We start from the raw sequence: 16,422 nt of genomic DNA on the forward strand, positions 1-16,422 counted from the left end.
GCCGCGGAGCGGCTGGGCCCGTGGGCCATGGTCACTGAGCTTGCGCATCCGCAGTGGGAGAGGCCACAACAGTGAGAGGCCCGTGTACTGCAAAATATATTATATATATATATATATATATATATATATATATATATATATATATATATATATACACACACACACACACACACAAATAAAAAACTATATAAAAACTGAATCACTTTGCGGTACACCTGAAACTCACATAATGCTGTAAATCAACTACAAAAAAAAAAAAAGTTGACGACCACCACACACCCCCCCCACATACAGCTTCCAGTTATTCCATGATAACAAGCAGGGGAGGACAGACTAATACTGACTAAGCCCAGTGGCTGTCAAGCACTGTCCTAGTACTTCAGATGCATTTTTGCCCAATTACTATTATAATTACAACAATTTGTGTTAGGTAGGTAGTATTAGCCCATTTTACAGAAGAGTAAACTAAGGCCCAAGGTCATACAGGAATAAGAACAAGACTTCTTTCCTTTCCTACCTCCTCATAGTCCTATTCTTTTTGCCAACAATGATGAAGGAAATGAGATATAGATGTAATTGAGGACATATTAGAACAATCCACCAAAACCAAATTAACTATTCCACTCTATGGCTTAGTTATAAAACACAAAAGTACATGAAATCCAAAACAAACCATCGAACAATAAACGTGAAGATGTCCCGAAGTCAAATTCTAATTCTTCTTCCTCTTCCTCCTCAATGGACTGCCATGTTCCTCTAAACTAGCTTCAGTTCTCTTCAGCTCTCCCCTCAACCTTAACGGGAAGAGAAGCGAGGGTCTCTAAAACCAGGCTGAGGGTGCTCAGGAAGCTGGGGACCCCAGGGAACTGAGTTCGGTCCCAGCCATACAGTCAAGTCCACAGAGGCCCAGAGAGACAGAGAATCAGATGCAAAAATCGTGTCTCCTCCAAAAATTAAATATGGAATTGCCATATGACCCAGCAATTCCACTTCTGGGTATACACCCAGAAGAACTAAAAGCAGGGACTTGAACAAATATTTGCACACCTATGTTCCCAGCAGAATTATTCACAACAGGCAAAAGGCAGAAGCAGCTTAGTGTCCTTCGATGGATGAACAGGTAAGCGAGACGTGGTCTGTACACCCAATGGAATATTATTCAGCCTTCAAAGGGAAGGAAACTGACACAGGCTGCAATGTGGATGAACCTTGAGGACATTATGCTCAGTGAAATAAGCCAGTCACGAAAAGACAAATACCGCATGATTTCACTTATATGAGGGAACTAGAAAAGTCAGATTTGTAGAGACAGAAAGCAGAAGGCTGGTGCCAGGGGCTGGGGGAGGGGGAATGAAAGTCAGTGTTAATGGGGACAGAGTTTCAGTCTGGGAAGAAGAAAATTCCAGAGCCACACAGTGGTGATGGTTGCACAACAATGTGAATGTCCTTAATGCCACTTAACTGTACACTTAAGAATCACTGAAATGGAAAGCTTTATGTTATGCATATTCTACCACAATTTTTTTAAAAAATTCTGTTACTTAAACCATTTTTAAAGGGACAAAGCAAAGCAAGGGTCTTGAGAGACACCAGCCCAGCCCAAGAGGAGGGGAGCAGGTCTGGAGGAGCTGAGCTGGGGGAAGGTGGGAACTGAGTCTCAGGGGCCCCCTAATCTTTCTAGAAAGGGCTAAACTCAGTCAAGTGACAACAGAGCCAGAGCATCTCTGCCTCGGATCAGATGGCTCCTGATCTGTAGTAAAGGAATACGGGCCGGTGGTCTCCGAAATCCCATCCCACCATCGCCCCCCTGTGACCCTCCGGGTCCGACCAGCAGGTGTCCCAGCAGAAAGATGAGGTCGTCCTCGTGATGGAAAGACTTGAACCCACAGCTGCGGAGGTTATTCTTATTTTATTACTATTATATTTTTAGCATTCTTTTTTTTTTTTCTGTTTATTTTTGGCTGCATTGGGTCTTCGTTGCTGCGCACGGGCTTCTCTAGTGGCAGCGAGCGGGGGCTACTCTTCGTTGTGGTGTGCAGGCTTCTCATTGCAGTGGCTTCTCTTGTTGCAGAGCACGGGCTCTAGGCGCACAGGCTTCAGCAGTTGTGGCTCACGGGCCTAGCCACTCCGCGGCATGTGGGATCTTCCCGGACCAGGGCTCGAACCCGTGTTCCCAGCATTGGCAGGTGGATTCTTAACCACTGCGCCACCAGGGAAGCCCGGAGGTTATTTTTAAATAGGAAAATGAGTCCATTTCATCTCAGTCACCTACGGAAGGTTGCGGAGCTGATTCACAAAAGGGAGAGGGACCGGGGCACCCGGAAGCACCAGGGAAGCCAACTGTGTCAACACTTCACAGAGCGCAGGAGGGCTGGGCCCCCAGACACATTTGCACCCGAGGCCCAGGGCGGAACCCCGGGCCAGCTGTGCTCACGGGAGGTCCTCCACCTGCTGGTCCCTAGTGACGAGCAGGAGGCAGAAAGACTTCAAGGCGGCAGGAGCTGCTTCAAGCCTTTTGGCCCCAACAGGGAGCTTATAAATAATGTGCCCAAAGCAGGCAAGAACCTCAAAGATTTGGTTCAAAGGCCCTAACTGCCTGGACTAAATATTTCCGTTTTTAAGGGCAAAGACCACAAAAGCCAACCTCTTACGGTGTGGTAGAAACATCACAAAATGTCTTAATGAAGTAAGTTTAAAATGATGCCCAGGCTGACATATTCAAAGGGATTTGCGTGCACACTTGAGAATTTCAGTTCTAGGTTAATTACTAGAATAAGAAAGTAATTAGGAGAGCAGAGTTGTTCTAGATTGATTGCTAGAGTAGTCACGAGAGCAGAGTCATTCTAGGTTAATTGCTAGACTGAGTAATCACTAGAGTAGAGCTGCTCTAGATGAATTACAAGAGTAGAGTACATTCCATGAGGGCAGGACTTTGTCATGTTCACCGCCTGGAAGAGAGCTAGGCGCCCAGAAGCACAGTAAATACCTATTCAATGAACTTGTTTTCCAAGAGCTTCATGCTCTTAAAATTCAACTGTTTACTGACCACAACTAAGGCCTGACCTAACACTGAAACACGCACACACGATATTAAAAAGTCCTGTGTCAAAGTCACTTCCAGCTTCGGGTGGTGCGGAATCCCGACCACCTGTCCTGCTGTACCTGGCAACCGGGACCCCAAGAAACCTCAACTCTTTAGAAGCCGGTGCACAAAAATGGTTGTTTCAATGAGAAAAGCAAAGGGTGGTTAGTCCGCACCACAACAAAGTTATTTTTCCTGCAGAAATTTCCTAAGTAAAGGTTTTTTTAAAGTTCTACTTTATATTTTGCTATTGCAGAGGCTCAAAATACCTCAATCAAAGCGGACAAGTACTTCCGGGCTGACACTTAAACGTATTTGTTTATTTAACTTTTGATTTGGAAATAACTGCAAGCTTAAGGAAAAGCTTCAGGAATTAAAACAGGACCAAGAACACCCATATACCCTTTGCCTAGAAACAGATTCACCAACTGTTAACAGCTCACCCCATCTGCTCTAACACCCTCTCTTTTTCTCATGAGATATGCTATGACCAATATGATGTGATATGGTGCGCTATGATATATGACATAATGTGATGTGCTATGGTATGACGTGATGTGATATGATACAATACTGAATACGGATACTCTCTTAACACAACAGCCTAGTTACCAATGTCACTCCATTTAACACATGCTATGCTTTTATCTACTCTTTGTATTCCAGTTGTGTTATGTTATCCAATAACAAACACCCATTTATAGCATTTTCCCCTCCAGCCCAGGACCCTCTCTAGGGCTGCGTATCACATTTAGTTATCATGTCTGCTCAGTTTCCTTTAATCCACAGCCCTCCTTTGTCTTTTAGGGCTGATGTTTTAAAGACAGAAGTCCCCACCTCCCTTTTTTTGTTTTTGACAGTTTTGATCCAAAAAGTTGTTTTTAGCTTGTAATAAAAATATTCTGACATCTGAAATACTACAATCTGATTCAAATTTATAGATTTTTCTATACATTTTTAGTAATTTACTCTGTTCTTAAAATGGAGATCTCTCTGAGGCTTAAGTAATGGGGAAACTAATTTATACAAGTCTGATTCTAAGTAAAACTTCTCAGGACTGCATATCACAATATTATACATGTAGCATATTAGAGCACGTCTTCCCAAAGCTTCTGCGATTAGGATCTCTCTTTGTGTGAGCACATTAGCCATTCAAGTCTCTCTCTGAGGTTCTCCCTCCCCCTCCTTCTCTCTCCCCCTCCTTCTCTCTCCCCCTCCTTCTCTCTCCCCCTCCTTTCTTCCTGTCTTCCCTCCCTCCCCCCGCAACACACAGACTTTCTAATGATCTTTCAGCTATAAAGGGATGCTCACCTATGGAGTCTCTGGTCTCGAGTCTTAGTAGGATTTCAGGCACCATCAATACAATCAAATCTCTGGCTTTGCCTACAGTGTGGGTTTCTGTAGATTTTAATTCACAAAAAGTAAACACACTTACCATTATATGACTCTAACTCAACTTTTGGCTATTAATATACAGTGCTCAAATCCAGCCTTCCAGGTCATACAGAAAGTTAAAAACCAAAAAGGGAAAGCAGCTCTTACAGTGGGACACACATCCCATCAAAGAGAACCTTACAGTTCCACAAGAGGCTTTCCAACTTCTCTTCTCCTCAAATCTCAATGTTTTATTTGGATAAATGAAGACAAGCAAGAGACTGAAAGACAAAACAACATCCGCTGAATGCAGACCTTTCCACAGCAAGCCACCTGAGCATCAGACTTCAGAACTGTAGCCCTCCGACACGCCACCATCAACCTCACCTAACAGCAATTCCCAGGTTAATACACTAAGCTGTAGCGCCATCTCTTATCAGCCGCACCTGGCCATGGAGCTGGCTCAGGAACTTGACTTCAACAAGCAAGTGGTGGTACAGCAGACACGCATCTCCCTCTAATTTATCAAATTCAACCGCCTGCATGGACGAAAACGCAGAGGGGACAATAAATTCACCTGGACAGCCCACAGCTCCAGAAACACATGCCCTGGTGTGAGCCCCCTGGGGGGCTGGAATCTCCCAGCTCCACTGAGGCGTCCACCCAGCAGAAACTCCTTGTACCAGGAGCAGATTACCAAGACAGGTGACCCTGCTGGTTTCAGGGTAAGTTTAACCGCAAGCAATTTTTGTCCTTCATGTTGATTTCGGAACCTAATCCCCACATTGAGAGACAGCTCCATTATATGGGGATGAAAAACACAGGCACACGTATGTACGCACGTACACACACAGACACACACACACGGTTTTGTTACACTGGGTTTACCCAAATCTAGTCTCTCCAGCCAAATCCTTGCTGTGACTGAATCCTTGACAGATGCAAGATCATGAGCTATATATTCTGAAAGTAATCTTAACGCCTTGCTTACATTTTACATTTATTTTTAATTATAACACAAAACAGCAACATAACAGAAACTCAGAACCCACCTTGGCTCTCTGCTCCTGTAGTAGATGAAAAATCTAATCTCTAAGCTGCGCTAACCTTTTCTGCCTTTTTTTTTTTAAACGAAGTGTTTCTGTCATGTAAATACTGCTTCTCAAGCGAGAAACTCCGGAGGTTCCTTCCACACCTTGCATCACTAGGCCCATCCCATTTTAAAAATGTTACCAAATTTCCTCATGAAAACATTCCTACATCCCATCATTGGGCCACAATTTAGAACCCTGTTAGATGGACTCAATCATTCAGGGCAGCCAAACTTCCTGGGGAGCCTTTGTAGTTCACTGAAATAATCTGCATTTTCCATCTAGCAATAAATTCTATTTTTTGAATCCTGATAACATGATTTACAACAAAAGACTATTTAGCTTTATGAATCTGAGAAATAAAGTCTGGCCAAAGCACTTAGTGAAGCCAGATCAGATTCCCACCAGCACTTACCCCAGACAAGAGGGTACAAGGGGTGTGGCACCAAATGCCAAACAAGTAACATTACCCAATTTTTTAAGTTGCCACGGTCTCCTCAAAGGGTTTCTTTTGCCAGGTGAAGCAATCACTGTCCAGGGCTAAGCCAACATCCCTGGGTTCCATCTAAATTAGTTAAATTCTCTTGGTGGTCAGTTACAGATCCTTTGAGGCATTTTGTTGTTGTTGTTGAGTCCTGAGTACATAACCTCATTTCCAAAACAAAATTCCTTAGCAAATGCTCCTGAGGTCTCCCTCCCCTGGATGCCTTACCTACTTTCTTGACCTCTTCAAATTCTACCCATTGCCCATCTCAAGGCCCAGCTGCCCTTCCGCAAGCCCACGATACCTACAGATCCATCATTCAGCAGACACTCTGTTGACAAATAATAAATTTGTAACAGTGACAACAACAAAAACCAACCAAACTCCACCTCGACCAAGCTGTACCCACACGCAGTCCCTACTTCCTCACCACCCACCAGCAGCCTCCAGCCCACCCCTACGCCACGCCACCCGGCACCCAAACTGCTCTCGCTGAGGCTGCCAACGTCTTACAAGCCTGTTCCACATGACGTTGCACAGTTGATCTCTCTTCCCTCCCTCCTTCTTAAATACACTCTTCTCTTGCCTTCTAGAAAACTCCACCCTGCTGATTTCCTCCCCTCCCCAGCCACTCCTCACCCCCCTCTGTGGTTTCCTCCTCTGTCCAGGCCTTACTGGACAGCTCACAGCCCATCAAAGCTAACTTATCCAAAGCAGGCTCTCAGAGGCCACAGGGCTTTTGCACATGCTGTTTCTTCCACGCGGAAGGCTCTTTCTCTCACTCTGCAGCAGGCTAGCACCATCCTATACACCCTGCAGGTCTCAGCTGAGATCACAGGTCCTCAGAGAAATGCTCCCTGACACCTCAAGCTAAATTAGCTTCCGTGTTATTCCCTCTCACACCCCCTATACTTACCACCATTGATAATTCTGTATTTCATGGTTTAATACTGCCCCCCACCAACCACAAGCACCTTGCCCCCTCCAGACCGTACGCTTCATGAGAACAAAGGGCTGGGCACTGTTGGATGCAATACTCTTTGGGCTTTTTCTTCTTCTTTACATACAGATAATTAAGTGGATTTTGCCAACATGTCTATAAAATATAACAGTTTGAAAGATAAACACTTCCACAAAGCAAAAACTCCTTTTGTTGTTATATTATCACTGTTTTGCAGGTTAAGGAACTGAGACCCCAGAAGGAATGGGATCCAGTTATAGTACCCTACCTATAGGCAAGGGACAAAAATTATAAATGTATTATAAGTGTATAACTCTAACCTGATTTCTTCTCTGGAGGAAAACAATCATCCAGAAGAGATATGTTTTAATTTCAAATAAAAGTACCTGGCTAGAGTAGATGCATTTCTGAAAATAGGTTTTAAGCCTCTGTGAAACTGACATACCCCACATATTTGAGACACTTCAAAGGCTAAAAATAGTTTACTGAGAGGACAAATATGTGAAGCAGGGCAGTTCAGGAATCACGGCCTTGAGGCACTAATACGACTGCTACAATGCCTCTCCTGACCCCGTTACCCACGGGATCCCCATTACCCAGAAAAAAAAAAATGCCAAGCTCTCCCAAAGTTTACATTCTGTATTTTATCCAGTGTACATGTGCATGGAAAGAAGCATCTAACTGGACAAGGCCCAGGAGAAAGCCAGCAGCCCCTCCCTGCTCCCACTTCCCGGCTCCCGGAGGGCAACCACTCCCAGCTCTTTACTGGTTTTTTCCCCATTTACCTCCACTTCTCCGGGAACATGCTGGTACGACTTCTTCAATCTTCCACACGGGCATCGGCTGGCAGCTGCCAGAAGTGGAGGATGTATCCCCCCCGTTAACTCAGCAACCCCACCTGCCACTCACTCCTCAATTAGGCAACAGCCTGGGTTAGACCCCGAGTCGATATTTACATTACTGCAACGATGTAAACGTTAGTGCAAGCTGAGCTTTGTAGTAAAAGGATGAAACCTTTCCTAACCTACACAGCTTTTTATGTTCCCTGGAGTTGACAACTGTCCTGGAATTCTTGGCTCATTCAGCTTTCTATGTGTCAACAATTCACCCACAAGCTCTCCCCTGGTGAGCAGATGTTCCTCCAACACGTGCAAGTGCAAGCGTATCCCCGCTCTATTAGAGGACAAGAATGGTACATCTGGCTGCATGAAAATTAAGAATTTGGTCCTTTAAAAGACCCACAACAGGGCTTCCCTGGTGGCGCAGTGGTTGAGAGTCCGCTTGCCGATGCAGGGGACATGGGTTCGTGCCGTGGAGCGGCTATAGGCCCGTGAGCCATGGCCGCTGAGCCTGCACGTCCGGAGCCTGTGCTCCGCAACGGGAGAAGCCACAACAGTGAGAGGCCCGCGTACCACTGTTTAAAAAAAAAAAAAAGACCCAGAGCAAAAATACAAAGCCCAGGCATGGAGTGAGAGATTTTTCAATACATATAATTGAAAAAGAATACAGAACACATAGACACATGTGCATACACACATACAAAGACACACACACACAGCTCCTAAGAAAAAGACACAAACCTTTCTCAAAAGGCAAAACAAATACTTAATAAACACATAAAAAGATTCTTATCCCTATGAGGGAAACACCATCTCGGTGGTTCTCAAATACTATTTTAATACCTACTAGACTGGCCAAAAGTAACATCTCTGACAATGTTCACAGCAGCACTATTTGTAATAGCAAAACAACAGCAACTAGAAACCCAAATATCAACTGACAGGAGAATGAATGAATAAATCAACCAATAATGGTATATTCATTCAATGGGTCACTACCCAGCAATGAAAATAAATAAACATGGTTACATGCATCAGCATGGTTCAATGTTAGAGAAACATAATTATACATGTAAAACTGTAACTATAATGGGGGAGGGGGGCAGAAAAATAAGCTTTGGAAAAAATACATAAAGTATGATCCCCCTTGTAAAGAGTTTAAGAAAAAAACATACAAAACTAAACAATGTGTTGATTAGGGATACATATAAATGTGTCAAAACTATAAATAAAAGCAAGGGAGTATTAACACAAAATTCAGGATATTAATGCCCACAAGGGAAGGAGGGGAATATAATCAGGAAAACACACAAGAAATCTCTCAAGCACTGGAAACATTCTAAATATTTTTTAGTAACAGCCGGTGGGTATTATATTACTTACACTTTACATTTGCATTATATGCTCCTATGCACATGAAAGATTTCATAATTTAAAACTTCAGGCAAACTATCATCCCATTATATTTGAATATCCATTCTCTACTAGTAACTATTTATTCAGAATAAAACCAATCACAAAGTACAGTACCTTTTCCTAAGGAGACCTTACTGGGGGCTGTTTATTTTGTTGTTGATTTCTCTTTCCCGCCCGTGTACCGCAAAAAAAAAAAAAAAAAAAAAAGGAAGCAGAAAAATAATAAAATCTAATGGTTACAACACACCCACCAAATGTTCAAGAATATTAATGACTCAGATTCGTAGAGCTGTGTTAGTTGGCTGGTGATGTGCTGGGAAAATCATTCTGGGTCTGTACAGGATCATTTCCATAAAGGTTACCAACAGGGAGTTCTAACAGCTGGGCTGGCGCAGCTGACAAACAACCACTAATTCTTACAAGCACACAAGGCGGGTGTGTGAAATGGCAGTAACAACCCTCTGTATTATTTATTCCTGTTTTCTTCATAACTTCCATTTTCAGGATCATGCAAAACACTTCTCCACCTCAAAGGCTCACAGCTATCAATTCTACCTGGGCATCCGTGTATTCACTAAATACATATTAACAGTGCTCCAGCCACAGTGACAGCAAGGATTCCAGTGCAGGCGGCACAGTGGTGAGGGACGCATACCTGGGACCTCCCTTCTGGAGCTCAAGGTCTGGTTTGCTCGAAACAGATAAAGCCACAAAGAGCCACATCACAACAGACAGTGGTCAGTGTTATAAAGGAAAAGTAGAGGGTGGGACAAGAGGATGGGGGCAGCGGGGTCCATGTCCAAGCAGTGAAGCTTAGGCTGAGACAGAAAGGGGAGGTGTGAGCACCCCAGGCAGAGGGGACAGCCCGTCAAGGCCCAGGAGAGGAAAGTGACCAACACTGGAGGGCCTTTGCTCGAGAGCAGAAGGCAGAGGAGAAAGAACCTTAGAGGTGGTGCAGGGGTAGCTCACGCGAGACCCCAGGAGCCGTGAAAATATGTTCAGGGCTGCTTTTTAATGCAATTGATTAAAGCTTTACAAAATAAGGGGGAAAAAAACCTGTGCTGGAAATATGATCACATTTACTACTTTCATTTTAAATAAATCCCTCCTTGATCCAATGCTGCCAGAATATGGCTCAAGCAAATGAATTCTTTAAACGTTCCAAGCCTCCCAATCATTTTCAGCTCTTCCTAAAGAGCCCCAATTAGGCTGAAATAGCCTTCACTACCCACACATTCGTACCTCATATTATTTCCTGGAGTGACACAGCCCAGGCCTTGTTTGATTATCTAATTACAAATGCATGGCCCTTATTATGTTCTCATTAAATGCATCTGTTGGGAACCCCAAAGCTTTCGTTAATGGCTTATCAGCCCTTAAGAGATAACACCAGTTACTTTACTTATATAAACCCCCTGATTTATGCTCCTGGAATCAAAGTACTCCCGCTGTTTGTGATTCCTTCCTTGTTGTGCTTCTGGAAAACAAGACCAAAGTATGGAAGACTCTAGAGCCAATATGTGGGGAGTCTGCACAATGCAACGGCCGCCCTGTTCAGCCAAAGGGGTTTTGCTGGTGGCGGGGACGAAATCCACCACCAACTTCAGCTACCTGAGCAGGACTCCAGCTGACGTCAGACGGACTAGCCATGAAAGGCCACACTGGTGCTGGGCTTCACCATTCCAGCCATGGCACAGAGTCATTCTGATCAAGCTTTGGGAGCCCCACGGGAATCCCTAGATGAAACTCCCCCAGTCATGGGGACACTGTTCCAAAGGCAGGAGACGATTCACCCTGGGTACAGCCGGCCACTCACACTCAGTTCCCTTTATTTACTAGGATTTAATGTGGTCAAAGATCCCCTGTATCCAAATCCTGCTGGCACAAATTGCTATTTAAATATTTAATCTTCTAATTACACTTAGTAAATCCTGCACTAAGAGATAGACGTCGCTTACATCCTTCACTACAAGGCAAACTATTTTATGACACTTGTGTTCTAAGAAGCACTCTTGTTCTTCGGTTTTTTTAAATGTTACTTTGCTTTGCTTTCCTTCAAACCTACCAGGTGACGAGCACAACTAAGCCCTTCATGTATGTTGTTTATTTTCATTCTAACCCTTATTATAATCGGAAGCCTTGTGCATTGCTGATGGGAAAGTAAGATGGGGTAGCCATGGTGGAAAACAGCTTCTAACGCTCTAAAGTTAGTTTCTGTCCGTGCCTTAAGGCAGAGTTATAACGAAGGCTCAAAGAAGCCAAATAAACTAGCCCAGATCTGTACCCAACAAACTTATCTTGACTCCAAAGCCCATATTTTCCACTCCCACTCCATACTTCCTCCCTTGACCCTGTTAGGAAATCGGTTACCCCATAACTGCCACAAATGCGGTGACAGGAACAGGGGCCAAAGGGAGACACTCTGAAAAGTAGAAAACATCAATATGTGATTCAAATTATAACTTTTAAACTGCCAGCCTCTTTGGGGAAAGAACTGCAAGATTATACAGGAATGTGCGTAATAAAACACTGAAAAGTAAATAAAATCCTTCAGAGGGGCACATCTGGGTGGTGATATTTGGTCTTTATTTTTTTTATTTTGTTAATTTATTTTTAGCTGCATTGGGTCTTCGTTGCTGTGCACGGGCTTTCTCTAGTTGTGGGGAGTGCGGGCTTCTCATTGCAGTGGCTTCTCTTGTTGCGGAGCACGGGTTCTAGGCGCACGGACTTCAGTAGTTGTGGTGCACACGGCTCGCGGGCTCTAGAGAGCAGGCTCAGTAGTTGTGGCGCACAGGCTTAGTTGCTCTGCGGCATGTGGGATCTTCCTGGACCAGGGCCCGAACCTGTGTCCCCTGCATTGGCAGGCGGATTCTTAACCACTGCACCACCAGGGAAGCCCATCGATCTTTAAAGTTTCATTCACGCTACTCATTTTAAGTGCATCAGAGACCCCCGGGGGCGGGGGGCCGGGGGGTGGGCAGTGATGCTGGGTGTCCTTCTGCCCACCACCTCCCAAAGGCTAACTGCTCCCACTCTGTTCTCCCAGAGCTGCACTTTTATAAGAAATATTCCCACAGGCTGGAGACCGTATCCAAGGGAACACTGTATAACTTCACTTCCTCCCTTCCAGGGCAGCAAAAATCACTCTGTCAGGGGAGCTGTGGAAGCATCTTACAACACTGTGCTCAGCCACACCATGTTCACACTGGAAGGGAAGGACACTGCCTTCCACCACCACCTGCCCCCTCCCCAGCCCAGGATCTCCTTCTCGAAGCGGGTCCCTGGGGCTGATAATTGAAGCCACCTGAGAGGCTGGTGCCCCCGCTCCTTTGCCCTCAAAGGAGAAGCTACAAAAATAGACAGGAGGTTTCAATTCCCACCCACTCTCTCCAGCTTTCGGGTGGGTCAGCCTGCAGGTACACAGGAAGCCGAGGAGAGAGAGGGCATGTTTCCTGACCCATGTGATCAGCTCCGTCTGAAAGCTGGGCCTCCACACCCACCCAACTTCTGAGAAAAAAAAAAGTGGGCTCCATCATTCATGCATGGACTCAACCATCTATTCATCCTACAAATGTTAACTGAGCATATACGCAGGGCTAGACACCATCACAGGTATAATACCTGTCCTCATAGACCAATTTAGTAAGGGAAACAATGAACAAAATAAATATTTTGTATATTAGAAAGGGCTATGGAGAAAATAAACCTGGAGATATGTATAGGGAGTGTGTGTGTGTGTGTGTGTGTGTGTGTGTGTAAGCAGGAGGACGAATTACAATCCTCCAATGAAACAAAACCTTCTATTTCTGAGGGTGGGCAAGTTTTCAACATGTCAGATTACTTTAAACGCCAATGGAGACCTCACACTTTTAAGCCCCTACTACCTAATCTCAAACTCAGCATCGCAATACAAGAAGAGACACTTCCTTTTACTCCTCCTTTACATTATCTCCAGCCCTCTTAATCATCCTCTACTCGCTTCTCTCCAAAGAAAAGCCTAAAACCAGTCAGAATGCACACCCACTGATTTCATAGATAGACTCAGTTTAAGCTTTCAATCTTTGAAATAAATTGCTAAATATCTGCCAAATTAGAATTCTACATTTTCTGACAACCGCCACCAACGTGGAGCTGGCCTCTGTGTCACATGTTTTGATTTTACAACATTCGTTAGAGCCCCAGTAAGACCAGCCGTCGGAGGATGTGGTAACAGGGTTGCCTAACTGGTACAGCCATTGGCTCCCCCGCTAAATGTCCAAAGGTGGAGTGTTCGGCTGCCGTAGGGGATGCCACCCTTTCACAATCAATAGGAGGTTCTGAGTCTCCAAGAAATAAAGCAAAGTGCCAGGGGTTTTTTTGTGGGGAATTTTCCTCCCTTTTTTTGGCCAATATTACAGCCTTCAAGAATAAGAAAATTGGGCTTCCCTGGTGGCGCAGTGGTTAAGAATCCGCCTGCCAGTGCAGGGGACACAGGTTCAAGCCCTGGTCCAGGAAGATCTCACATGCCAAGGAGCAACTAAGCCCGTGCACCACAACTACTGAGACTGCGCTCTAGAGCCCGCGAGCCACAACTACTGAGCCCATGTGCCTAGAGCCCATGCTCCGCAACAAGAGAAGCCACTGCAAGGAGAAGCCCCCGCTCGCCGCAACTAGAGAAAGCCCAGGTACAGCAACGAAGACCCAACACAGCCAAAAAATAAATTAAAAAAAGAAAGAAAGAAAGAATAAGAAAATTGTGCATACTCACAGCAAGCCCAAACCAAAGTAAAGCCCAAAGGCACAGGCGCTACAGCCCTGCTTGATTTTGGAACGCAGCAGGAGTGAGAGCATCATTTAGAGTTATCTCAGACAGACTGGACCTCAAAGCAGGCTCTCCAGAAGGGAAGGCGTCCTGGACCTCCATCAGGCACGGGATCTGAGGCTTTGCCCTCCAGGTCTGGACCCACCTCCCCTGCTGGATGGTGACTAACCTGAAGTCCTTCCCAAAGTAGCCACAGGAGGAGCATCCCAGCCAGTGTGCCCCGAACTGAGTCGATGAACGTTTGCTGGACTGACGTCCCTATGTTTCCTGTTTCACAAATCTTCAAGCCCTGTCCTCACCCTCTACTAAAGGAGACCATTCATAGGCCAGGTGCTGTGTTTAATGCACCAATGATTAAGATACACAGCCTTCAAAGGACTGGGGAGATGAACCCCTCCTCTGGCCTCTTCGCCTCTGATGAGCCCCACAGGGTGCCACCAGCCTCCATTTCCCAAGAGCCCAGGCACTAAGTGCCACTGTGCTGCCCAGGGACCCAGAAGGCCCACCCAACCTCCTACACTAACTCCCCCACTCAGAGTTTCAAAGAGCTTGCAGAGCAGGCCCACCTGCTGCCCACCATGACCATAGGTCACCCCACTGCCCCTTCCATCCAGAAATCCCACCAACTCCGGCTGACACCTTGAGGCTCAGTGAAGTCTACCCTCCCTACCGAATCCAACTGCCTGCTTTCCGGCCTCCCCGGTCTAAAGTAAGGGAAGGGTAATGCCCTGGCACTTGGTTCTGCCCTTTCAGGACGTATGAATCGCATTTCCCCGTAGCCTTTACTCCAGGAGGGCCTCCCCCAGGATAAACAGGCAGCAGTCACCAACAATGGGCCCAGGTATCCAAGCTCGTCCCCTTGACTGCCCTCTCCCCGGCCTTGTCTCCTCCTCGGCATAAGGAGGGACAAAATGGGAAGGTCTAAAGTCCCTCTTATTTCAGATTCCAAAATCTGAAATTCCATATAGCTTCCCTAGATACAACTGGAAAAGCCTCATACTGTTCCTCTGTTGACCTTTTAAACAGGTGTCCCAGCTAATGCAAGTTATCCAAAGGCCTGATTTTCTAAGAGCTTTGGACCACAACTTTTAGAGGAAAAAAAAAATGCTTTTTTAAAAAATAAATTTTACAAGCCTGAGTTTTTTCCTCCTTTCATTCCTAGGAGGAAAGGGAAGGAGTGGGGGCGGGGAACTGACCTGCTCAGTTCTGCTATAAAGATCACGAGCTCGCGATTCGTACTACCTGCGTTCCACCTCCGGGCGTGGAGACCGTCCCAGGCCCGCCCGGCCCGCCCCGTTCACCCGCCCGACAGTCCCGGATTGCCAGAGCCTCCCGAGCTGCGCCCCACCGTGCGGCGGCCGTGTGTCCCCAGCCGCGACACCACCTGGAGCCTCGGGCGCGTCCAGATGGCCAGGGCGCACCCGCTGTCACCTGGCCCCGCACGACGGCCCCGCTCCTCCCCGGGCGGCCCTCGCTCCAGCCGGCATCTCTCCTTCGCTTCCCGAGCCAAGCCTGGCCTCCGGTCGGTCACCGGGCCAGGCGGCGAAGGCACCTGCCCCGCCCGGGAAAACGCACGAGCCCGCAAGTCCCTTCTGCCACCACCTCGACGGGAGCTTGCAGGAGAGAGGCAGGAGAAAGGAAAACAAGCCCGAGGCAGGGCCGGCCCGGCGTCTCCCACAAAACCGCCACCTGCGCCGCAGCCCCGGACTGGGGCCGCGGGCCTGGCGGGGAGCGAGGTCCGGGCCCGGCCGCTGCGCCCACCCGCCCCGGCGCGCCCCTTACCCGTGAGCCGGCCGCCCCCCTCGCCGTGCCCGCGGCGCCGCTGCAGGATGAAGTAGCAGCTGCTCTTCTGAGTCACCCAGAGCTTCAAGGCGTTCTTCAGCAACACCTCCTCGGGCTTGAGCCACATCGCGGAGGTCCGGCCGCGCCCTTGGGCCCCGGCTCACATCGCCCCGGCCGCCGGGCCGAGCCCACTCGGGAGGAGGAGGCGGCGGCGGCGGGGAGCGCAGCCAGCCGGCGCCCTGCGCTCGTGAGTCCGGGGAGCGCGGCGGGCACAGCTCGCCCCTCGCGGCCCGCGCAGCCGGCGCGCAGGCCCCGCCCCGGCCCGCCCCGGCCCCGCCCACGGGTCGCCGCGTCACGCCCACCGGCCGCGCCCCGCCCACCCCGCCGGCTCCTGCGGCGCCGCCAGGGTTTCCGAGTCCCGGCGGCTCCAGCGCAGTTCCGGAGTGGAGGGAGGAAGTCCAATCCCGGCTGCCGGGCTCCCCGCCTTTCCCCCTACGCTCGCGGGGGGCGCGCGCGGCCCCTCTCCTCTCCAACGCCCCTGCGGGGAGGCAGCCCGGAGAGCAGCAGGAGGAAGAGGAGGCGATGGTGAAAA

General features: G+C 47.5%; 1 protein-coding gene across 2 annotated transcripts in view; it reads right to left on the bottom strand.

Annotated features, from left to right (window-relative positions):
- Positions 1–15,957, bottom strand: part of TBC1D8 (TBC1 domain family member 8) — a 125,473-nt gene extending 109,516 nt beyond the window's left edge. For both annotated transcript variants that reach the window (XM_007468336.1, XM_007468335.1), the window contains exon 1: positions 15,831–15,957. In XM_007468336.1, the coding sequence (XP_007468398.1) occupies positions 15,831–15,957 (127 nt within the window). The remainder of the gene's footprint in view (positions 1–15,830) is intronic.
- Positions 15,958–16,422: the final 465 nt, after the last annotated feature.

This window comes from Lipotes vexillifer, unplaced genomic scaffold (assembly GCF_000442215.2).
Source record: "Lipotes vexillifer unplaced genomic scaffold, Lipotes_vexillifer_v1.1 scaffold177, whole genome shotgun sequence".
Classification (NCBI taxonomy): Eukaryota; Metazoa; Chordata; class Mammalia; order Artiodactyla; family Lipotidae; genus Lipotes; species Lipotes vexillifer.